General features: G+C 38.9%; 1 protein-coding gene across 6 annotated transcripts in view; it reads right to left on the bottom strand.

Moving 5' to 3' along the window:
- LOC135474042 (protocadherin Fat 1-like) overlaps nt 1-26032 on the bottom strand; it is a 138359-nt gene that overhangs the window by 91211 nt on the left and 21116 nt on the right. For all 6 annotated transcript variants that reach the window (XM_064754028.1, XM_064754027.1, XM_064754026.1 and 3 more), the window contains exon 3: nt 5450-5764. In XM_064754028.1, coding sequence (XP_064610098.1) covers nt 5450-5764 — 315 coding nt within the window. The remainder of the gene's footprint in view (nt 1-5449; nt 5765-26032) is intronic.

Here is a 26032-nt window from a genome sequence, read left to right as displayed (position 1 = left end):
TCTTTTCATATATACATGCAATAAATCACACACTTCCCCACATGATATCATATATCAAATGTAACATCATTTTCTCAGGCACAGTAACATCAGTATGAGTATGGTAACTGCACATTCTACAATGTACCAGTGCACATTCTACAATATACCAGTGCACATTCTACAATGTACAAGTGCACAGTGTGCATTTATCATGATCTGATACCATAAGAGATGTTTTCATTTATTAGATCTTACTTAAGATCCAAAACACAAACACAAGGATTTAGTTGTGTGTAATAGTCTGTGTTCATGTTTAATGTTGTACCACACTACTGCCCTCTGATGTTCAATGTATCTACCTCTACACAGGCCAATGGTAGAGCAGTCTTACTCTGAGGATAGTATGTGGATTCCTGCCTGCAGATATGACCCAGGGGCCTGTAGATTCCCCAGGGTGAAGATTGACTGGTTCAAGGGAGGAACTATCAGAGAGGTAGATTGCTATCAGTGATGTAACCCAGCTGGGGCCCAGGGTACTGAAGAGCCAGCACTGCTATCAGATGCTGAAGTCAACACTATACTATACATACTTGGCACATTGCAACACTATCACCTATAAGTAAAGTCTAATGGTTTTCCCATACCACACATGTAGGTGTGGTGTGCAGGTAGTCCTTATGTTCAGAGGACAATGAATGACTGGAGAGTATCATGGGTACTTTTCTGAGTATCAATCAAAAGATTAACAATGCATTCCTATCTGTATCTTTTTTTTTTCTCTCCTTCTTTCTCTTTCTACACTGAACTTTTAGTAAAGGCTTGACCGGCTGTACAAATTCTTAGATCAGCACTTACTGTTACACAGCCACCATTTTTGCAAGACTAGTGTATTTTTGAGGTGGTGTTTTTTTTTCCAGGAAGGTTTGAGTGTAAGTAATGAACAGGATATAGTGTAACGCCACCTATCACTCCAGGAGGAGATGAGGCTCATTTGTCAGGTTATCACAGACACCTACACCCTATCCCAGTCCCTCCCCTCAAAACACTAAACACCATTACATCAGTGGTTCTGTTAGCTGGGGGCAAGCCAGCTAACACAGTAATTACTCCCATCCTGCCCAGACTATTACTATCCCGGGCATAAACCCTGCAGTGGACATGTTATACAGGAAGTCATGCAGAGCACTCTTTATTCAATGTCTTACATCATTACTTCAAAAGAAACAAAGTGCACAAAGAACACCAAAGCTACAGGAGACTGTGTTTCTTATTAACAAGTCCATATATATATATATATGTATACATACCAATGTCATACAAATTTACCAGCGTGCTGAACTTCTCAGAGGGATATGGGGACACGTAGCTGTGTGTTGTGTATTATCTGGAGGTTGATGCTGCGAGACGGACAATGAAGATTGCATGCCGTTGCAGAGAGAAATTCAATGACCCACTACATGCCTGCCTGGTTTCACCTACTGGACACAGGGCTTGTACATGGAACTAAGGTTCTCTGCTTACAAACATCTTCATACCATGATGTACGATCTGGAAGATATTATCTCGGCAGACATCATGTGTATGAAAGTGGGTTAATGGAAACTATACGTCATCTCTCAATACCGACAATATCAAAAATTACTGCACTTTCACAAATATTTAGTGTCCAAAACAAACTACATGAATATGCCATTAGGCTATATTTTCTTCACAAAATACCAATGTCCAGATGAGATTTGTGAAACCCTATCCTGCTATGAACATGGTTCAGAATAACAGTCCACTTCTTCCAAAGACGTGGAAAGGTCTGTCAGCAACCTGAGGATGGTTGTGGGTCCCCCCACCACAAAACACCACCCCACCCCAACCCAACCCCACCCCACCCACCGGTTCTGCCCAGTTTCCTTTCGCCAATGTATAAGTGAAAACACCAATGAAATAAAATATTCATAAAACACAGCAACTAACACACTGTGTTCAGACATAATGAAGCTTCCTTCATGTTTTCCACACCCAGCATTCCTCTCACTTACATTTCAATGTCAACCCTGAAAGGTTTAAATAATTCATGTTTAAATGCATCCATTAGAAATCAATAATATGAGAAAGTGATGTTGAGATATAAAGCATGATACTGGCTTTAATGGTCGTATCCCTAAACACTTGACCTACCACTTTTCAGTCTCATTATTTCAAGCAAGGGATTTTGAAACATTATTTCACAAACTAATGTGAGTCTCTTAACGATTGCAGCTGATAATTATAACAATGTGTTATTCACTTTCTCCTTATTTTAAAAGTGGAATTGCATACATTCCTAATGTATATTCGTGTACTGTTATAGACATCGATGGGAAAGAGCAAACAGTTCAGTTGGACAGAATATATTCTCTACAATAAAGGTTGGATTTCAACTCAATGCATGTAATTTTGAGTCAATGCAGGACAATAACCATTCTCCTGTATTTCCACGAGTCCATGTACATGTGTGTAAAGCATGTGCACTAGGTGCGGTGTACTGTGATATGTAGGTATGAATTTGTATGACTGGGAAATGCACTGGTCATGTGGACATATTCAGTTACTACCAAAACATAGCAGCCTGAGCTAAGACTAAGACCACCAGGTACTGTTGATGTTTTATCTGAAGCACAACCTCCAGCACGGCAGGTGCTAGATATGGTTACCCGTTCTCCCCTAGCCGACAGATACTTAGCCAGTCCACCAGACATAAGGCTTACAACTAACTCCCTCATACCAGGTGTTCAGTAATTGGTACTGTATTATCAAATAGCCTGAGGAATGACAAATAGCTCCCTGTTGCTTGTACAGATTTGTTACTTATTCCATATGTTTGTGATATTCAACAGCAGAAGTCAAATCTATTTGGATGCACACAAAGCTAAAGTAACTACATACAGGTGAAAAAAAAAACACCTACATTGACTTCAATACGAGCTGGTTGAAAAACAACCCCCCGAGGACATGTATACTAGTCAGAAACAGGATATCTGCCTGGCATTTTAACATGTATTACCAATGTGCATCAGCTTTCTATCAATTCCCTGTTGGGAACAACTGGATGAGGGTCAAAAGGGCCAAATGTGGCAGAAGAGCTGACATACACAGGCACTGTTAGCACTGCTGACCCCTGCCTACACATCCTGGCCTATTCATTAAAATCTTAACTCACAATACAATGTACGTGATGTAGTTTTGTTTCAGCTGACGGACTCCAATATCTCCCTGCAACTAGCAGTCAGCAGCAATGTATGCTGAATAATTGAAAGGTATCCTTATCAAACGAAAACATGAATAAGCTTGTCTAAACATATTGCGCTGTTACTCAATTGTAATTCAGTAATTCATGAGAAACAGGCATGTTCATTGCTTGTAAGAGTTTGTTTATTTCCTTATTTCAGACAAACCTGTGCGTCTTTAAGTGCATGTAGGGACAGGCATTCAGGTACATGTACATGGAAATGTCAAGTAAATGACCAAATACTACAGGAAACGAAAAATGGTTCAAAAACTTCAATTTACCAATAACCAGGGATTGTGGTGAAATATCTCTTTTGAAATATACATGTTTTGTTAGGTAAAATTTATTTTGATCTAACTTCTGCACAAAATATAACTTCATGTAATTCAACATACATTTCACTTCCACCAAACACTAGAAATTATCAGCCCTATGCAGATATTCAGATTTGATGGAAAATATCCCATGATAGATTTGATATACATGTATTAAATGTATGCATCAGTATCCCAATAAATCTGAAAATTTGCATCCACAGGTCATCAAATTCGCTTCTAATGGACATTTTTCTAACGGACAACATTAGGAAAGTTTAGAATACCAGCTTAATGACAAGGGTTAAACACTGTGTACAACATACAGGTGCTATAGGTATAGACCGATTCCCTGATCAGCGTGTAGACCACACACTGGTAACTTTCACAGAATATATCATGTTCACGTAGCTTTATAAGCCTGTATTTTTCCTTCCAGTGGATCAAATTATATTCAATAAAGCTCCATGTGCGTATACACCTGAACATAACTGTACCCTCGGGCTGGATTAATCCAGGGTATCTGATCAACTAAGCCTCAACTTCACTGATCTCTTATTCAAGGAGGCGCCTTTATAACTGATATTGGGAACTGTTTTCAAGCAGGAGAATAAATTGGATGGATGGATTTTTACACCGAGAGACAAGCCATTTATCAGACTGATGTGATCAGTGCATTCCTTGTGAAAAAATACCCGAGCCAACACTTACGCAATACTTCTGTAAGGCACTGGCCGGCAGAACTACAGTACATGTAGCTTCCAAGGCTTTTGAAGATGGCTTTGAAACCTTGTCATATTCCAAGCACCCTCAATTTTACGAGACTTAAACAACACTGACCAGGGAAGGGTCTTCAGCTCAGGTTAACATTAAAAGTACGTCTTTTTAACTTACCTGCTCCACCAATATAGTCTAAGAGAAGGCAAACAGGCAAAGCAGTTTGTTTACAAGCATGTACATCCAAATTTGTGGCAAGAACAAGCAAGTGTTAGTGAGCAAAACTTAAAGAAACTGCGTTAGGCTCTTTACATACATCATCCACATGGGTGTAAGTAATACAATATGTATAACTTTTCCATTAAGAGAAATAAAATAATCCCACCACCAAATCAATGTTTAAATAAACAGAGTGTTTGAAAATCAGCACCCATGCAGAATAACCCTCTTGCAAGATGCAAATCAGGCCCCAGGGTCACAGAGCTGTATCAGAATAATTAAGTGCTATTGTCCCTGGACATATATTCAAACCTAATTTTCAACTTGCTGTGAAAATTAAAGACAACTAATCTGATGTTTTAGAATAAAAGTTCCTATAAATGTAGGTCACAATTTAAGCACATTAACCTGTTTTGCAGATAAGTCAAAGACAGCTTTGTCATCCTGTGGCCAGAACTATAACAAATAGTATTTACAAATTTAGTATTAAAATGCTGAAAAACACTGTCAATCTCGGCACAGGCCACTCCTCATATTTACATATAGACTTTCTATGTGTGCATAACCAGAAAGTCTACTTGGAGTTAACTGATTGCAACTTTTTACCCTTGGAAGAGTAAAGTTGGTAAAAACTGTTTAAATACAGTATTTTATTATTCATGCAAAACAAATGGTGGTCAAAGTTTTCTGAGATTTTTATACACACATGAAAATTATGGAGATGAGTAGTGGCCTGCTTTAAGTATCATGCCACTTCACAAATGGTTCAGCCTAAAATTTCAACCTCCGATCTGGTGGTTCAGCCTACAAAAAAGTGGTTCCACCTGAACATGGTTCAACCTACCATAAGGCAGTTCAACCTAAATACAAGGTGGTTCAATCCAAAGTAAGGCAGTTCAACCTAAAAAAAAGTGGTTCAATCTGATGTAGGGTCGTTCAAGTTTGGAGGTTTTACCTGACACTGGGTCAATCCTGAAGAAGCCCTGGGGGTTCCCACCCGTGATGTCAAACTGTAACCTCTGTAGAGGGTTCTGGTCACCATCCTCTGCCTCTATCTTTACCACAGTAACGCCTGCCTTGCTGTTCTCTACCACGGACGCGTAGTACGCCGGCTCTATGGTCTGGGGGATATTATCATTCAGGTCTTCCACCTCGATAAATACGTCCAAGCGAGAGTGTAGAGGAACCACCCCACGATCCTGAGCATAAACGGTCAGCCAGTAGTGTGACGCGGTTTCCCTGTCCAACACCTGATTGGTACGAATTGTGCCTGTAATGTGAAAAGACAATCTGGTTAGAAATAGTTGGAACAGAACATACGTTATTATGTATCCAGACAACCAAAATTTTTACAACAAGGTAAACTGAATACACAGGTACAATTAATAAATACAATAACCATGAATATTTCCCTTAAAAATAAAAAAGAAGCATTTATAAGCTACCCTACATGTTAAAATCACTGGTTAGACAACCAGAATCTACTTGTGGAGTTCTAATATTTCAAACAACATGGTTCTTCAATGGCTCACTCAGCCAAACGAATGCTCTAACTTTAGTTATAGACATATAATATTAGCTAACAATGGGACCCCATGCTTATATGTGGCTTGGGATCAGACATTTCCCATATACATGTACCTGGCAGGCCATTTTCCCGACATAGAGTGCTGGTACTGTACATGTACTTTAATCAAAAATAGGTCATACATACATATGCACAACAGAGACAATGGGTTGGTTATTCATGATCATCTCATCATCAATGATGCATATTTAATAAAGGAAGTAGAACTTTAAATGACAGAAGTGCAGCTTCTGTTAAGGATCAGAATGCTGAAAGAAATACACCACAATAACACTAATGTATGCCTTCATATATACATGTGACATGTTCCAAAGCATAGATGTAACTGACAGATTTGACAGTCAGTAACATGTCATCTATTACTGGCATTATATTGGACACTGGGTGCTGTATGTCATAAATATATGCACGTAGGCAATACCTTTTCATAATACACACATGTAAGTGCCTAACTACGTTTAGCTTGGTAATACCATACTGTGAATGTCAAGGCCATTACCACATCTGCAAACAATAAAAATACCTCGCATAAATGTACTTCATACAGAACTCTGCATCCATATTTATGTTGTATGCTTGTATGCAACTGCTGAAAACTACACGTCTGCGACTGATAATGTCTTGTCTAAAGAATGCATGTCCAGCACTGGTAAAGCCTGTCCATCATGCAAAGTGTAAATGCAAGAAGAAATTCTAAGAAATTTATTTATTTCATTGCTTAATGCCAGCACGTTGAAATGCATAAGAACTAAAAAAAAAGTTGCACCCATCAAGTCTTTTGTTGGTGTCTGCAGGACAGACTGACTTGTCCAATCTTATGAAACCCATCATGGGTGGCACAGCAAAATAGATGAATTTTGTAATGTAAGCTAAATGCACATGCATGTGTCACAGTTTTTGGAACTGCTATAGGGAGGTTTATAAGACTGAATTCATATTTTGCATATTTTTACCTAATAAAGGAACTTTTGGAAGGACAGCATCCTTGTATCAGCCCTAAGTTTTCCTATTTATACAGACACACATACATGTACACTAAGCGTAAAGGTAATGCACATTGAAAGCCCCTATTAGTGTGACTGGTCCAGACTTCCATGCACCTATTGTGTCAGGTGTGTACAGAAACAGGACATAATACAGATGTTGCCAGTGGACCAGCTGAAGACCCCCAGACATAAGCCGGGGTCTACCCAGCTCAGGAATGGCAACAATGATATCGGGGTCATGATTAGGTGACATTCCAGCGCTGGTTCTCACAGTTTTTTCCCCTCCCAGCTGGTGCACAAGATTCCTTGAGGGAAGGCTGTCACAGAACATCCTCCAACTTCCTGTCCACTTAACAACACCAACGCAGTTTACCTCAGATCTTGATTAACCTTCGGGAGTTCCAGCAAGTGGAAATTACATTACCATTTGTGTTTACTGGGCTTACAAAAAGGCTTCATTTAGAAGGAAGTCTAGAAACTACATGTAAGCTACTGTAAGAGGACTGTATTGCATAAAAGAAGTTTATAGCAATGGTCTTGTTGACCAGATGAATTTTATCACACATACAATGTACATACTGTACATACACTATTACACCGTCAGGAGCCATTAAATGTATGAGAGACGAACATCACACAAAGCACACATGTACATGTATCTGGACATACATGTATTGGCGTCTAAAAATTTGCAAAACTGTCTTTGAGAATCCACTGTCATTGATGTCGCTGTAATGACACCTACATTTGCATTTACATGCAGTGTGCATGTACCAAGAGCAAAAAATATAATAAATTGCATTTGCTCCTTAGACCAGATGCCAAGTTGCATTTTGGAGTATTATGTAAGCCTGCTGTATCGTGTACATGTATTTTGCACTTCATCTCCACACTGGTTGTCATTTATGGTTCAAACACAATCAAATGTAGATGTCCCTTGAGGAAATCTGTAGAAATACTTGTGCCTAATATCATAAAACTTTAAAACAATTCTAGAAAATAGCTGGGTCTGACAGGAACTAGAACTGGATCCCTGCCAAGTTCTATATCACTTTAGTCTTAAACAGAATACTGAATACTTAGACGAATGCCATGAGCAATTTACACTTAATATACATTTGTTAAGCTTCCTTAAATCAGTTAATGAGATTTCGGGGGGTTTTTTTGTCTTTTTTTGTCTTGTAGTCCTAGAAATGTGTTTATCATTCAAAAATAGAAATAAAAAACCCCAACATAATCCATTTCAATTCCTGCAGATTTTATTCTGATTTATAGAGCTACCACATATTTGAACACACCGAGAACATATATATTTTATTACTTGTAACTAAATCAATAAAATAACTCAACTATTACTGCTTTTTCATTGATTAGCATTTTTCAATTTATTAGTTTAAAAGGCAAACAACCCCCAGTTTTATGAGAATATTAATGTTTTGACAAGGCCCACAAGTACATATACATGTAGCTTGCTTTTAGTGTTAACAGGCAAGAAGTGCTGATCTGAGCATCAAACCCCACACAAGTGCTTCAAAGTGTCTGATCAATGGACCAAGAAATTCACACAGCTTCTTAAGGAGCCCATCCTGTTTTGGGTGAGCAAATGTAAACTTGCATTAATAACAGTACACGGACATGATTTGTGGGAGAATTATGAGCAGCTCCAGCTTAAGCGATTAATAAGAGGACAGTATTTAAATCATGTACAGGATCTTCTCACTGCCTGAAGGACAAAAACATCGGGCAGTTATTTGAACGAGTTAATCAAAGCAATAGACAATGCTGCAAATGTAGATGCAGGCTGCTTGCATTTGTCAGGTCAACCTGCGCTTTGTAGAATGTCAATCCTTGACAAGAATCAATCCCCCGTGAGAAAATTATGTGCTTAAGACATCCAATGATCTGGTTATGATCAAAACACACCATTACATAGGTCCTTCAGCAAACATATGATCTTTCAACTTTCGGAAGGAATTATAATTTTCGCATGATATGGGTTATTCTATCAAGAAATACTTCTTAGTTGCTGCCAACTTCACCGGAAAGCAATTCCTCAACGGATTCGATCTGGCATGACCATAATATGACCAATGGCTGATCTTTCGTAAGCCTCTTGTAACTAAATGGCCTAACCACTTGACAGGCTGGTACTGAGTTGATCCACTTAGGCCAAGAAGCAGGAGAGTGGGATATAGATTGTAGACCTGATTTACGCTGACCTCAAACCCTCCAGACTGGACAGGTCATCATGCTGGACAGCTAACACCACCCTCAATGTCGCTTAAGATTACCCCTACTGGATCAACCATGTCAAAACACTAGCTTTTATCTGTATTCAGGATTTGTCTGATAACTTACAACTGTCACATTAGGTATACACACCGATTGAAAACAGATTTACACACCCACATTTCCGTACAAGTAGTAAGGACTTTTATGCATTAAAAAATTCCCTCAAGCCTCTTTCTGAAATGGTAAAAAGAAATGAAAGATTTCTCTGACATGGTCCTACATGTATTTCTAATAAATGTGACCCTTGGGTATACCCATAAACCTTGAAAATATTGAATAAATTTGACACATACTTAGGAGCTGATTCAGCTGAACATCTATGTCTTAAGATAACTTCATTGTTCAGCTGACTCAAAGACTTTAATGTGGTTTTACAGGACAAGCGGAACTTGTTGTTCAATAGCTTCACACAATTTTGATCCAAAGGTTCAAATTTCTCGCCCAAAGCTTTTTTTTGCACGAACCTAATCATTCAACAACGACACTAAGTTATTCATCATGCCCAAGCAGCACATGTAGGTCAGCCATTATGCTCCGCCTCTTGTAACCTAATGATAGTGGTCCAGGCCATTACATGGATTTATTCAATCCCACAAAAAAAGACACAGCAATGAATGCTCACTTCTGACTACTCAATATAAATTATCGTTATTAAATACCCAAAAAAAATATGTTATAAAACACTGGACTGAATAAATACTCCAGAAGTTCAGCACTGAACGCAGGAATGGATGACTTTGGCCCAGTATCACCTTTGCAGTGCATGTACATGTATTTCACCCACATGGTGGCGAGAGCATTAGTATTGAAGGACTGACTACTCATTAAATACATGTCGTAGTTATGTTGAGCATGTTCTTAGCTTCAGGCTATCACACTAGCTTGTTGTAAACGCCTGATCGATACTGTGACTCAGGCCTCGTGGACTGATTCTGACCCCAGTCACCCTAGAACTCCACCATCCCAGGTCTACAGTGCTAGTTTTCTCCAGCATTTTTGCTTCCACTTGTCATAATCCATCAAAGTATGCATCAATCTTCTGCACGAAGAGCATAAATTCCATAACATGTATTCTTTTCCCATTGGCAATCTTTCTGCAGATAAAAAAAGTTGCGTTTTTCTGCAAATCAATTTTATCGCACACTCTGTTTAAACTTAATGTACATGGCATTTTAACATTTTCATGTATCTTTCATGTATAACAAAAAACAGAAGAGAAAAGTTACAGCACAAGTTATGATCCATTTCAGCCACCTCCTTTTAACTGCTACCTGGAGGTTCTGCACTTCCCTCAAGATTCTGAAACTTTATCACTGACTGTGTTTATAAATTGGTACGACACTGAACAAATATGTCAGATACATGCACCTGGCAAGCCATGGTAGTTCCTTCAAACAAAAAAGATGTTAAACAAAAATTGACATGTGTCCTTATATATACTGCTGACAGATATATATACATCATACATGTACATGTATATAACCATTGTACAACTATCTAAGAATTGCATTAGAGGATTTCAATTAGGCTACTGGAACTGCACTTTGCCCTCCAAAAACGTGCACGTGACTGTACAATCAAAAAGACAACGAAAATATGATTATTTTGCTTTTACCTAAAATGAAAAGTTTCTATACCATGCATAACCACAGTGGATTTTAATACAATCTGATATTTATGAAGCCTGTTCTGTCTCGTGTTTTTTGTCTAGATACATGTACTAATGCCCAAGTGTGACTGAAGTCTGAACATGTGACATTCGATTTAATCTGTTTTATCATGTATTATAACCATTCATCACCCACAATAAAAGAACGAGAAGAAGAAAAAAGTGTCCATAAGAAAGTTCTCTTTGTCTTTAATGTTACCTTTATAATCAGAACAATAGGTGGCAATGGATTATCTCTTCACTAGTCCTTGCCACGGTCAGATCAAATGGTGCACTTTTTTTCCAGTCACTGATACGCTGTCAAAACAGACTTAACTAATGGCTTGTAACACTTGAGAGCTCGGGAAGACCTACACGTAAAGACCATAAGTAAATGCACATGACCGTAGACTTTGTGCGCTTTAGTCTATAGGCCATCTACTTATCTGTTCACGGCTCATAGAGTTTGATTTAGTTATTTTTATCCAAGTCCTTTGATATTTGATTTGTCTTTTTTTCTGTAGAGCTCAAGACTAGCATTGATCAGATTGTTTTTAAGATTCTGTTAAAGTGATAATTTTGTGAACCCAAACCTACATCTCTTCTCTAGCCACCACTATGACACACCTTAGCTGATCTTGACATTTATGCATGGAAAAACACTGGAATATCTTTATTTTATCACCAGCATATTATCGCAGTTTTTACAAAAAGTTTATTGATCTTCATATAATGAGATACATGTACTGGTAATCAGATTTAAGTGACGAAATGAAAAAAGGGCTAACTGAGAACTAATATTCTTGGGATCTAAAAACTTTGACATTGTAACAATGGCTTCCTGTATGGTCATTTACTGTACATCTGTATTTCAGAGGAAAATCATTTCACAAACTCCATGCAATTATATTTCATGTTTTACAGGAGAGTGGACCATAAATAAAAAAAAATAAAATAAAAACACTGGATAAAAATAAACTGAAAATCTACCATTTTATTTTGTTCCAGAGGCTTTTTATAAATTTCCTGTTTATCAAAGCTTTTTGATCACGTAAAAACATCTTCAATAGCTAAATTACATGTCTTGCACCCAGGTATATGTAAGCTTGTGTGTTTGTCACGCTGTTTTATAACTGTACACATACATGTAAATACACACGTGTGTAGTAAACTGAGAAGAGAGGGTTAGACACAAGTTAAGAATGGATGAGGACATCAACAACACCTCTCTATACACACATGTATATGTAGTGTATACAGGTATACATGCATGTTTGTGTGCTGACCTAAACATTTAAGAACACATGAACCAGTGTTACAGGCTTATGTCTATAGGTCTGGCAACCGCAAGTCAGGTGTCACAGTGCACATGCATGAATAGAACTCTATACTCAAAGTGCCTGGTCAACCAAGAGGCTGTGGTTATATGGTTTGAGCAGACTGAATGCTGAAAGAGTGACGCCTTACATGTGGACAAAAACAGTTCTGGGTAATTCATCAATCATTGTGACCACAGTCACTTGGGCACAGGTGAACGAGCCAGGATAACGGGCCTCTACGCAGTGGAACCGGCAATTAGCGTACCACAACAACAGAAGGCCCTCAGCACAAATGGCAATAATAAAGGTCTAGATGTCTTGGTAATTTGCAGGTAAAGCCTATGCTCCTGACCCCACTTAAAATGGGGCTAGGTCTGTGTAAAGGGGGCCCGCTAACGCCACTTCACATTACTCCCTGTGTTTTCTTGTCAACAGGTGACATGGAAAATCAGCTGGACAGCCTTGAATTTTTCATGAGCTGGCTACATTAAGAGCCAACCATTTAACACTATTAAGTCTTCAGAGCCATGAAGAGCCTATGGATGATGTGGCAATAAAATATTTACTTCTTTCTGCCAAGTGAAAAGAGATTGATTTGTAAAAGCTTTTGCCACTCTTCGTACACTGTATTCAAATTCCTACACTGTACACACATGGAGGCGATGCCTGGAAATAGAGCCCGACAGGTTAATATGAACTATAAACAAAATAATAACCATCCATATTCCGGTGTGCCTGTACAGATATATGTGCATTATATGTGCCTATACATAAAAGTTAGATTCAAGAGTGAAGCTCACCAATACATGTATAACAGATATAGTATTGGACAACATGTGCATGTACAACAGGTATGGTCCTGGACAACACACACATGTGCAACAGGTATGGTCCTGGACAACATGTACATGTACACCAGGTATGGTATTGGACAACACGTACATGTACACCAGGTATGGTATTGGACAACACGTACATGTATACATGTTGTTTTAGAGTAAGACTGATCAAAGTAAAGGTTCAGACAACCTTAGTATATTTACCTTGAAACTGAATTCTGACTTAATTTGAATCAATACTGGCTTTAACCAAATAATGGGGATACTTTAGCTGTGAGTAGACAACAGCGGTGGAGGTGAATTGTAGTCCTTTGTTAGCTGAGTTCACCCATGTGGGGCAGTTTAGTGTCTGCACTCAGAGTGCTCATACAGATCTTTATCACAAAAGTATGTTGCTTGTAGGTGTAACAAGGGTAGCTGGGAATAACTGAAGATTCTACATTCTTCAGACTGGTTTTCTAATACATGGTATCTGGAAATCAGACTTGTATACATTAATGCATGCATCTTCCCGATAAAAACGGTTGCAATTATTTCACTTCAAAGTTTACACACTGTGCTTATCAACCAAACCGAACCTGTTATTACTGTACATGCACATTAACTGGCCAGGTAAGGCATGTATGAGCATATACCTGTATGTTCTAACCCTTGCTATGTACATGTACTTCAACTGTACCTATACATGTATACTGTACATATTTATGTTGTGGCCACTGTCCTGCCACAGTTGTGAGATCTTAATGTACATGTACATATATACACAAGTGTGGAAAACAGACTCATTCATGATGAAAACTGAAATGCATTCCAAAGTTTAACATTTTTAACCGCGACAAGCAGCCTACTTGGTCTGTCTGTCCATTGGTCGTTAAAGTTTGGCCTGTTAAAAAAAATCCTGAATTTTAACGTTTTATTCACTTACATGCAACAAGGAGTTTGAGTGCATAAAACAAGCAGGCACTTTTTTTTAAGGACATTGCAGCTATATCTATGGCAAATTTCCGCTTATTCTAAAACAAATTATCTGTTCAGCCATCTGATCAGAGGTCATGGCAGATGGCAGATGAGACCACAAGCTACAATTTCTGTTCCAGATCCGTGCATGATGCAATATGTTAACAGCCATTAGGACGACAAAGCTTTGCCATCAAACGCAGCAGATCTGCAAAGTGCTGCCTGAGCTGCAGATGCAACATTAATAAGGCAACAGTAACTGTGATAATAACTCAGCCGTGCATGTCCATGCTGTGATCGCATCACCCCGGTAGTAATACACAGACATGGGCACAGAGCCGTCACAAAGATCCCCCAGGGTAGTGGGCTGTCATCCACATACATCGTTCCAGTTAATCATATTCATCAGTATTACACATGTCGCTGCTCTAAGGCGAGTTTAGGCCAGTCTGTTCCAGCAGTTATCTGCACTAGCCCATGTTCACATCTGCTGCAGCATTTAGCTGATCATATAAAAAGGCAGCATTTGGAGAACACAAAAGCTCAATTTCATTTTGTTGTGTTTTTTTTTTTTTCAGTGAATTCCTTCGTACAAAACAACAGGGATTCATCCTGGCCTCTAATTCTCCAAGTTCTACATGTGTTCTGGGTGCATATGACTCATTATACAACACTTCAGTGCAGAGACATGCCTCAAAACTTAACACTGCATAATACAGTGAAATACTACATAAAATTCAAGCATACACTGTATATCAACAAGAAATCTAATCAAGTACACTGGAATAAGACTTAATACTAAATATTTACTTGATTGGGGTTTAATGATGAACCCAATAATACAGGTATACATGTATGTGTTTTACTTTTTACAAATAGCAGATCCCATGAAGAAAAACACCTGCGCTCATTTCCAGGTAGGGCCTCCTTGGACCAGCAGTTAGCGTGCAAGCGCAGCACAATGACCCATGAGCCTCTCAAGAATTGTGTCACTGTGAGTTCATGCAAGCCCAGATCATGCTGGCTTCCACTCCAACCGTACGTGGGAAAATCTTCGGCTTGTCGCCATCACCAACCAATCAATTAAATAAATAAACCATTTCCAGATACATGTACGTCTACCTAACAAAATCTCCGGACTTAAATTTGAAGGAAAACACAAGCTGATCTCAAGCATTATTGTAGGATGTACCTTATCAAAATACAGACAAGCTGCATGCCATACATGTACATGTATAAACAATAAGCATCAATGTCTTCCATCTACATGTACATATACAGAGCGTGTACACCTTTATACAACATCAACACAATCATTTGTTAGCCCTCTGGCACTCCACAAATCACCCTTAAGCTTGTTACCTAGCTAGCTTGATATTGTTCTTTTTTTTAAAACTTAGTTGTTATCTATAATGGGATGAAAAGCTTGGTTGCTATAAACATGTACATGTGCATGAATGGCCTTATTGTATGGGTAAATCATAAAGCTATCAAGATTGCACAGCACAAGGACATGTAACTTGACTTGGGGACAGACTAGTTATAATTAACTTTCTTCAATGCTCAGGGTACTACATGTACAAGAAAACTTGCTTTCTTCCTTAATGGTTATGTCTTACTTTTTTTTCTTCTTTCTTTTTCTCACTCGTAGTTCAGTTGCATTCATGCCTACATTCATCATTCACGGAGGATCAGTCCTCTTATCTCACTATCACTGGTTGACCCTTTTTTTCTAGTACACCTGACAAGCCTAGCTTTAGGCATCTACCAGACTACACTGCTTGTACAGACTTCAATCTCTGCCAGTGACAGGTTGCACTCTGCCCACTTCATCCTCTATACGTCATAACCTCAGACACTGTCATTAATAGGTGAAATATTCTTGAATGTGGCATAAAACATCAATCAAATAATTAAATCACAAACGTACAGTCTGTGCATGTATCTACGATGTAAGCCTGGGAATTACTGTGAAGTTGCTGCAGACATAATGGAAAGTCTTTCAGCCATTCACATAATTAAAAAAGTTTTACTATATGGCATTTTTTGTCCTGTACCAAACAGTTGGCCTCTGTCAAAGTACCATGACGCAGGATATTGTCCTTGCCCTGCTGCTGATTTCCACACTTGTATCGTACTAACGCAACACCACAACATCTGAAAGATAACTGCATGTATACACTCACTTCTCCCTTTCAATTTAGTGCAATATTAAGTATTTCAACCAAAATTACACTAAATGATTTCCACTAAAGTCAAACCCACCTAAACTGCTGCCCAACTAAACATACCTGCAAAAGCAAACAAACTTCTTGAGAGATACGTATTACAACTTACATAGCAACATGTATCAGAGAAGTTAATGGCGTAAACACATTATGTGGAGGAAATTAGTCATGTTAATGTGCCTATCCTATCAGTGTAGTGTACCTGTAGACTTTAACGCTTAATCTTGGCCGCTGACAGTTTGACAGTGTTGTCCAAGTGAGGTGCCCAGCTTTATGTGTTCTTGTCACAGAACAATCAAGGACATGACAAGATGAAGTGTTGTTTGCGGCACCAAAAACACAGGAAGGAAAAAATGGAGAGCAATACAAGCCTTTACGCAGCACCATTGTACAGGTACAAGTACGTTCTGCTGATTATTACAGCCCTTGATTCTGAACTCTTGTAAACATTCATGTTTTCAGTTTTGGTGTACAGTGTATCCACTATTACAGGCAGAATGAGAGGTCTCGACACAGTCTGAACTTACAAATAGCACTTTACCTACCTACCTTAGGGACTAAGGCCCCACAAAAACCCTAAATTGATGGCCTACACGTTGACATAAAACACAGAAGGTTTGTAAGGTGTACAATGTAAATGTAGGCACTGGTGCCTGGCCTGGTAAAGCTTGAAATATTATGAAATACTGCACCACAGATTTGTATACCTACATGTATACACCTAAATTGCCCACATATATTACTGCATCTACACATAGGACAATCACATGCAGTCTCCATGGAAAATCTATCAATGCCCAGGTAAGGCTTATGGAGATGAATGTCACTGTTATCTATCTATCAGACAAAATCTGAGCATGCCCAGGTTAATAGCACCCAGAGAATGAACCATAATGTAGCACAAATCACTGCACCCCAAAACAACTACCTTCTTTCACAGGTAGGCACGAAGCCGGAGCTGGCCTTCACAAAAGCTGTCAGGGAGACCAAGAAAGGGGGAGAGGCTAAGAGTGCTTTCCACCTACACAGATTTGTGCCTAGCATTCACCTATCTAGATAGTATCAGCCTCTATTATGTCCATGAGTGATGAGATTCAAGCCATCTCCTGGGCATGTCTGCCATCCCTCTATTTAACTCAGTCCAGTTTAACACTCCTAAACTGTATTAAATATAACTGTATAACCTTGGTGACCTCTTACCTGGTTTACCTGTTCAGCAGAGAATGTTCATGACCAGTCAAATACCAGCAGGTAGCACAACATGGTTTAATACTAGATTACTGGGGGAAAACTTACAATGTATGACCTATGAGGCAATATGCATACATGCAAGAATACATGTATGTTTGCAAACATGAACATCTGTATTACTCATAAACACATTTACATGTAAGATTATAATAAATTAAACAACTACAATGTACATGTAGTAAATGCATTAAATTTAATGCATGTACATGTACCACAAAGCCTAATACTGATGGTGACACACATGTACATGTGTACATGTAAATGTAATGTACTGATTCTGAAAATGAATTCTCCACACATGTACATGTAGTTAATGTAAATGTATCGAAAATTCTGAGCCACTTCTTCACACTCTACACAAAGAAGTCATGCAATACACTGCAGCTGAATTAGCAGAAATTACATGTAAAACTAACTATCTAAAATGTACTTCTGAAGGTAAAAAGTAGTACAAATGCGCATGGTGTTATATGTACTGTACATGTAGTGTGAAGCGTTTTCTTTTCGGATCCCACCAGATGACCCCTAAACTTTGGTGCTGAACTGACGACGTTCACGTCAATTTGCCAAATGGCCATCATCCCCTTTGAACTACTAAATGCACAAAGAGTTGAAGGGGTTAAAACAGGATGTGGGATTTCAAGCATAATGACATTAGAATTTATCCAATCGGCTGTGCAAAGGACGATTCCATAATCCATCCAATGATCAGGAGCAGGCCAGTCGATAAAGAGTTGCTGTCTGGGTGGCAGACAATGGGAGGAAGCTGTAATTAATCCCCGACAGAGAGACAATCGCAACAGAAACGGAAAACAATTGACACACACTTTCCTCCATGTTTATGTCTTTGCAGGAGGAGTTGGACGGCTGCAGATTTCTGAGACAAAGGCGTCCCAGACAAAGGTTTCCATGTTCTGCTTCTCTATGAGGTGTCAAGAAATGATGGCTCATTGGCGCACCCCTCATCAGGGAACAGGGAGACAAGGAAAGTCAGATCCAAACGATCCTTCCTGTATCGGGGATAAAGTATGTGTAGGTCAGAATGAATGAATGAATGATTATGGCTTAACGCCACATCGGCAGTGAGGAACAAAGTTCTGAGTCATGGACCATTGTGCCCCGTCATCTGCCGATAGAGGGGGTGGTTTTAGGGAAAAGACTCGTAAACTGTCCCCTCCTTAACCAGATCCAACCATTATCATGCCAGTTGGCTTTGTTCACATCTTGAAAGATGATTCACTACTGTTAAAGAAAATCTGTCTGATTTCCCTGATTGCCTTTCACACACAAAATGAGCTATCTGCCTGTATAAATGGGAAAGCACTCAGTTTTAATACCTCCCCATGGAGATGAGAGTACAGGGGTAGGGCATTCAGTAATCACCCTTGCCCGACCCCATCCTGGACCCTACCTGCATCCTCTACACACATTGATACATGCATATTAAACCAGCAGTAATACGAGCCTGTCCCTAATGCTGGGAAAAGCTCTCATGTAATACCATCATGCCTCCTCCTATCAGGATTCCATTGTTGGCAACTGTTCCAGGCAGCAAAGTACAAGCACACGAACACTGATAAATCCAAGCTTCATAGTGATCAACTAATGGCACCTAATTTACATGTGCATTCGTTCAGATCAGATTCTGGACAAAACGATGTTTTTTCAAGCAAAGACACAACAAACTCTTGAGTTCCTGCCAGGGCACATGTATGTGCTATTTAAATCATCAATACAAACACTTGTACATGTAGCATATACACAGACTTCCTCTTTCAATCGAAGAAACAGGTATGGTCAATGACATGTAAAATAATGTACACTCACTTATGAAAGATTTGTCACAAAACAGTTTCATTTCGTTTCTTCATACTCAATACCGCATTGTTATTCTCAAGGCAGAAACAATGGAAAAACTTTTTTTCTCCCTAATGATTTGTACACTTTAGCTGTACATGTATCAGATTTTCCCGCAAATCAAACATATAAAGCACATGTACATATACCTGGGGATTTTACAAGTATGACACCATTCACTGACCTTGTAACAGTCAGCTTTTGTCAGAGCGTTCATCAACTCCCGGCTGAAAAGTGTGCATCTCATGAATGAACACAACAGCTAGATACCTTCAATAAATTTTCAACTTTTTGAAATGCTTGAAGAAGCAAAATTGAAAACAAAAGTGTTAATATAAAAAATCATGTAATTTTGGGATATTGATTATAAGATGTGCTCTATCAACTTGTAAGATAAGAACATTACCTGTAAAAGTAAAAAACATTAAAGTGTCACAGTTAACCTAACTGTAATTACTTACACGTAGAGCTAACACTTACATGTACAGTACACACGTCTGTCACCAAAAACTAACGCGACTCACATGTGCACATAAAAGTGTGTCTGCTAAATAATAGGAGGGAAATTTTCCTTGTTATACATGCACTATACACATGTAGTATCCTAGTAACTATGAAAGTGTTTCATACCTCCCAATGTAACTGTACATCAGCAAATACAGTGCACATGCATGGTGTTCTTAAGCACCTGTATGATGCCAATAGTAAGCTAGCAGCTCTGCTTATACATGTATACACATCCACCAATCATGAAGCTCACTTGTCCAGAACGCTTAATGCATTGTTGGAGCAATACAGGATACACTGCTCCAGTACATTGTGGGGAAGTATCAGCTAGATGCCAGACTTTTGGAGACTGCTGAGCAGCTTATGTCAATGACTAATATCCTACAGGGACTTGAAGGTCTACATCGGCCAAAGTACCACAATCGCTGAAGGGGAAGCAATTAAGTGGTAGCTCAGAGTGGACAGCACTCTCAGTTCTTCAAATATATAACAATTACCTCATCCCATCACGACAGACAGGGTACACGAGGTAGCTGGTTTCACACCGTCATCATCTAGGATGTCAAAGACGATAGTCTGGCAGTAACTCTGTCCCCGACACCATCAAATCGCCAATAAATATTTATACTTCATATTTACATTTGCCAGACACCCAGTTGGTGCCTCAATGACCAGACTTGTCAGTTTCCTTGGCTGTTTTCCAAACTGCCATCCTCATTTGGACATAAACAGCACTTACATGTACATGTATAGCAGAGTGAATAAAACAAGGAGCCATTTATACACATCATGTAACAGGAAATATACACCTACTACTTGTACACATTAGTTATTCCTGTAAATATCAGAATTTTGTAAGACAGCATGTACACTGATGAATACAAGTATGTTGGCCTACAGTGTACTCTTATCCAAACTAAACATATTTAGATACATACAAATAAATTGTGCACGTACAGTTCCACAGGAGAACATGTACGTGTAAGCAATTTTTATGCTAATATTGGCCATATATTTATTAGTTTGCATTAAATTTCTACTGCTTACCCCCCTTTAAGCTGCTTCAGACACCTGTAAATTTATGCACAGTGTATGCTGTTCATATCGTACATGTACAGTGTATGCTGTTCACATCATGCATGTACAGTGTATGCTGTTCATACTGTACATGTACAGTGTATGCTGTTCATATCACACATGTACAGTGTATGCTCTTCATATCGTGCATGTACAGTGTATGCTGTTTATATCATGCATGTACAATGTATGCTCTTCATATTGTACATGTACAATTTGTACAACCCTACAATTTTGCTTCAAATCTCCCATGTTTTTGTTAATGTCTAAAAAAGACTTTTGTATGTGTACATGTATAAGAAGTCCCATTATTTTTCCTGAATGTTATAAAAAATCAAAATGATAAAAGCATAAATAAAATCTAAAGAAATGTAATATTTTTCAATTCATGGTCACAAGATATGCAGCTTGAATACATGTACATGCATCCCTATTCTGTCATCTTTGTATCAGTGAAATATGCATGTACCTAACTACATACATGTATGCTGTCCACCTACATGTAATTATTATCCTCCATAGTCTGTGTAAGTGAAAGGCTTGCAGCAGCTCACCACAAGTCGCAAGTCGTCACTGACGAATGAAGCCAATTATCTGCGTACATGTATGTATCAATCTGTTGTCAGATGCCCAAGCATAGCCTAAGATTAGGCTAAGATTAGCCTAAGCCTAAGCCTCCGGTCAGCCTGCGTCCAAGCAGAAAACCTATAATTACTGACCAGTCCCATCTGGAAGGGCTTCCCTGGCATGTCGTTACCTTGCCTGTTAGCAGGTAGCGGTTAATTTGCCTGGGACATCGCACCTGCTCTTCAGCTCTGGGATCATATTCATGACCCATGTATGATGACCAGCTACATGTACAATGGACATCCAGGGTAACCTGTTACCTAGACTGGTACTAAAACTGCCTTGCCCACATCACAGGACAAGACGCAAGACTTCCTAATGTATACGTATATGATTTTCTCTCATTATATGTTTGTGCATGTACAGATATTCCTACCTGGTCTTCAAAAAATACACGTCCACATACACATACATGTATTCATGTGGTTTATCGAGAAGCTACACTGTACGTACAGTCTATACCATGGCTGTACTATACAGTACACTGGGTGTTCCAATGTTAGTCTTTTTAGCCTGATGTCTATTAAATCACTCATTTAATTTCCAGAAAAAGGAATCGTGACGTTATATACAGTCAAACCTGTTGTATGTGACCAGTGAACGGACACGTAAAAAGTTGCCGCATATGACAGTTGGCCACATAAGATAGGTTGTGAAGACCAAGACAAATCACAACTGAATTAAGTTTCAGGAAATGTACACATGTAGGCCTACATAATAATCTTATACATAATTGTTACAGCACTAATCTGTTCTCCTACATAAATTTCACAGAAATATAACGATTGTGGTAAAATAATAACTCAATAATTTCAAGTTTTGTGGGGTAAATCTATGGAGTTCACGCATTTAACAGATGATTACAGAAAGAGTTTCAGGTGAGGGCACGAATGGAAGGAGAATTTTCTTCCCATCATAGTCAAGCCCTAGAAAGCCATGTGCTAGTTTGGTCTACGTAGGTATAAATGACTATTCTAACAAAGTTTTGGACTGTAAATGACAGACTGCTGAGATGTTCAATCATATTTGCCATTACCGGTGAAACAACAACAACAACATGTACGAGTGAAGGAAGGCCAGTTTCTCCATGTGTCCGGTACAGGCAACACTTTGGCCACGCAAAATGAAAACACAACACCATTTGCCTGCAAAGATAATGGCCAAGCAAGCCAGATAATTTTTCAAAGAAACCATTCACGAGTTTGCCCACTGTTTTTGGATGGCATTCATAGCGGGGGACCTCAGCATGGAGCTAATCCACTGCCACAGTGCAGAGGTGTCCTTACAATAACCAGCTAGGCCTGATTAAAGAACGGCAAACTTCAGTGCTATTGACCAATAATGTTCACACTTCACTTATCATCACAAAGTGGCGGGTTGTAACTTTTAATCACTACAAAAACTACTGAAGTAGAGTGGTCGCAATTTTAAAATTTTTGAATGTCCGATGCGGCAATCATCATTAATGTTGCAAGTCTCGGCCGCTCAAGACAGGTTGATATAGAATTTGGTGGCAAAATATATTGGCCGCTGGACGCGTTGGACAGGTGCCCGCATATTACAGGTCGTTTAACATGGAAATTGTTTGGTCGCGGCAGAGAGTGGCCGCTTACGGTAGATGGACGCTGATTACAGGTGGCCGTAGGTACAGGTTTGGCGTTACTGTACTATTCTGTAAGTTTAGCATTTTCAAGAGACAAATTTTGCTTGACTCTCTGCGAAGTCTGATTCATTTCTTATCAGAAAATCTTAAGTATCATTTTAAGGCCTTTATGTGCTTCTGAAAGTTCAGTTTTACATACCAAACTTTAGGTAAAATACAGTAAGAAAATTACTGCTAATAGCATCAAATTTCGCCTTGTTTTTCACCTACAGTGCTGAAACATTTGGTAAAAAAACATCCCTGAAATTACATGTACATGAAAGGTGAAATGATGTAAGCAAATGGAAGACAGATATACATACGTGTACATGAATGGTGAAATGATGTAAGCAAATGGAAGACAGATATACGTAAATGAATGGTGAAATGATGTAAGCACATGGAAGACAGATATACGTAAATGAATGGTGAAATGATGTAAGCACATGGAAGACAGATATACGTAAATGAATGGTGAAATGATATAAGCATATGGAAGACATATATACATACATGTACATGCATCAATACATGTAGTTCAATTCCATATCAACATGTACAGTAGAACACTGGACTTCCATCTACATGTGCATGTCCACTGCACGCAGTAGCACAAACACTGCTGAGACAAGGAATGAATGAGTGATTACGCACTAGCGCAAACACTGCTGAGACAAGGAATGAATGAGTGATTACGCACTAGCACAAACACTGCTGAGACAAGGAATGAATGAATGATTAGGGCTCAAGTCAACAATGTTTCAGTCAAACATGTATCATGGTGAACTCACACAATGCAGACAAGATACATATGTGTATACAGACACTATTTCTCTGTATGTACCATAATTCTACAATCAGCTGGTCTAGTTATCTGCTGCTACTTGATCCAGTGTGTATGTCAGCAGACTGATAAACTAGCGACAGGATTCCTGATCAAGTTACACAGCTTCCACTGTTGGTGGGTACAGTCAGACAACAGGGAGACTGCCAGTTGTGGGAACACCTGCTAGCATGTTTAATGCTGATTGACAGTGTCTGGCCTACCCTCATATACTGACTTAGTCCACAACGTCTTCATAGTGTATCAACAGTCCTAATGGCTTGATAAAATATACGTACGGAATATACATATTGCAATTTTAACAAGTCATTTGTGCACTGGTTAATTTATCATCTGTAGTATTATATTTAATAATGAAAACATTGAAACCCAGCAGGCACATGCACAGTGCATTCAGGATGAAGACGAAGTCTGCACTAGCGCAAAGCAAACAAACATGTTACTTGGGTTAGAACACTTGGACCTGGATTAGCAGCTCCATATTTATTTATTTATTTATTTGATTGGTGTTTTACGCTGTACTCAAGAATACTGCACTTATACAATGGCGGTCAGCATAATGGTGGGAGGAACCCGGGCAGAGCCCACGACCATCCACAGGTTATGCTGCCCTGGCGTGCTAACCAACTGAGCCAGCTCCCATATTAATGTACATTTTATATGATTCACAGTAAAGTACATGTAACAAATTTTAAGACACAGCAGATAAAAACATGTGTATTTTTTTCTCTCACTACTTTGTAGTCCCAACCAATCTCTCTTATACTTAATGAAAACCCTGTGTTCAGTACCTTGTGAATGTATGAACCCACATGACAGATCCAGACATAAATCATAGATCTATGTAAGAACAGTCAGAAAGTTTTCATAAAGCCTTCCATTTAAATTTAGATTTAACTCCACTACAAACTGTGTTTGAAGGAGAAAGCCAGCTTTGATAGCCCTGAAGGGATTTTGGTATAAATGTACCAGTGAACAATGACTTGACTATCCACGAAAAGCCAAAGGGTTGACCTTCAGCACAATGCTGTTCTATCATCCCCTCACTAAACCCCTATTAGTTACGTGCCAAACCCTCCAACAAGACATCCAGCTCTTGTATTCGCACCTTTGTTGGCAAACCAATGAGCTAATTACGACAGATAAATGGCCGAACAGGACAGAGGGTCTTCATACAAATATCTCAATTTGACAGACAGGTTCATTGGGAAGACTTTTAATAATGGCAAAATGACACTTTTTCCTGTTCAAGCTGCCGGAGGGCTCGTAAAATTGCCTACAATCGTGTTGTGTGCTAGCTGTTCTCAGGTTTTCTGAAGAGTTTGAGATATGAGAGGGCATGAATGGGAACAATAATATAGTCATAGATGTGAGGGGGCTCAGCGCTTGTCAGGTGACTGGAGCAAGGTATAGAGAGGTAGGAAGGGAGGGGGAGGGGGGTGTCTTGTATTAAACAGGGACACAGACTAGCTCTGACAAAACACCATTACACCCACAGCCTCTCACGACTCTTCGTGTCAGCTCACCTCTGTGTCGCAATCTCAATTGATTGCCTACAAAGCACATGTAAAGTAAACACGTGCAATATCTTGATTTTTTTTCCACAGGTTTACAAAACTCACACATTCATTCATACCCTCCCTGACCATAGTTCAAGTGCACTCTTTGATGAATTCACTATTATCAGGTGAGTACTAAAATCCTCTACAACATGTACTCTAATAAACTTCCTTTTAAGTATATACATGGGTTAAAATTAGGCCATTCAACACCGCAAATGGTCCTAGAAAGAGAGGTTCCATCTAATTGTTTACTGAATTGGGCACCAAATCATTGGTTCCTTCAAAACTTAATATTTTAACCACCATTTTCATAT

The sequence above is a fragment of the Liolophura sinensis genome, chromosome 8 (assembly GCF_032854445.1).
Source record: "Liolophura sinensis isolate JHLJ2023 chromosome 8, CUHK_Ljap_v2, whole genome shotgun sequence".
Taxonomy (NCBI): domain Eukaryota; kingdom Metazoa; phylum Mollusca; class Polyplacophora; order Chitonida; family Chitonidae; genus Liolophura; species Liolophura sinensis.
This window is presented reverse-complemented; position numbering and strand designations above follow the sequence as displayed.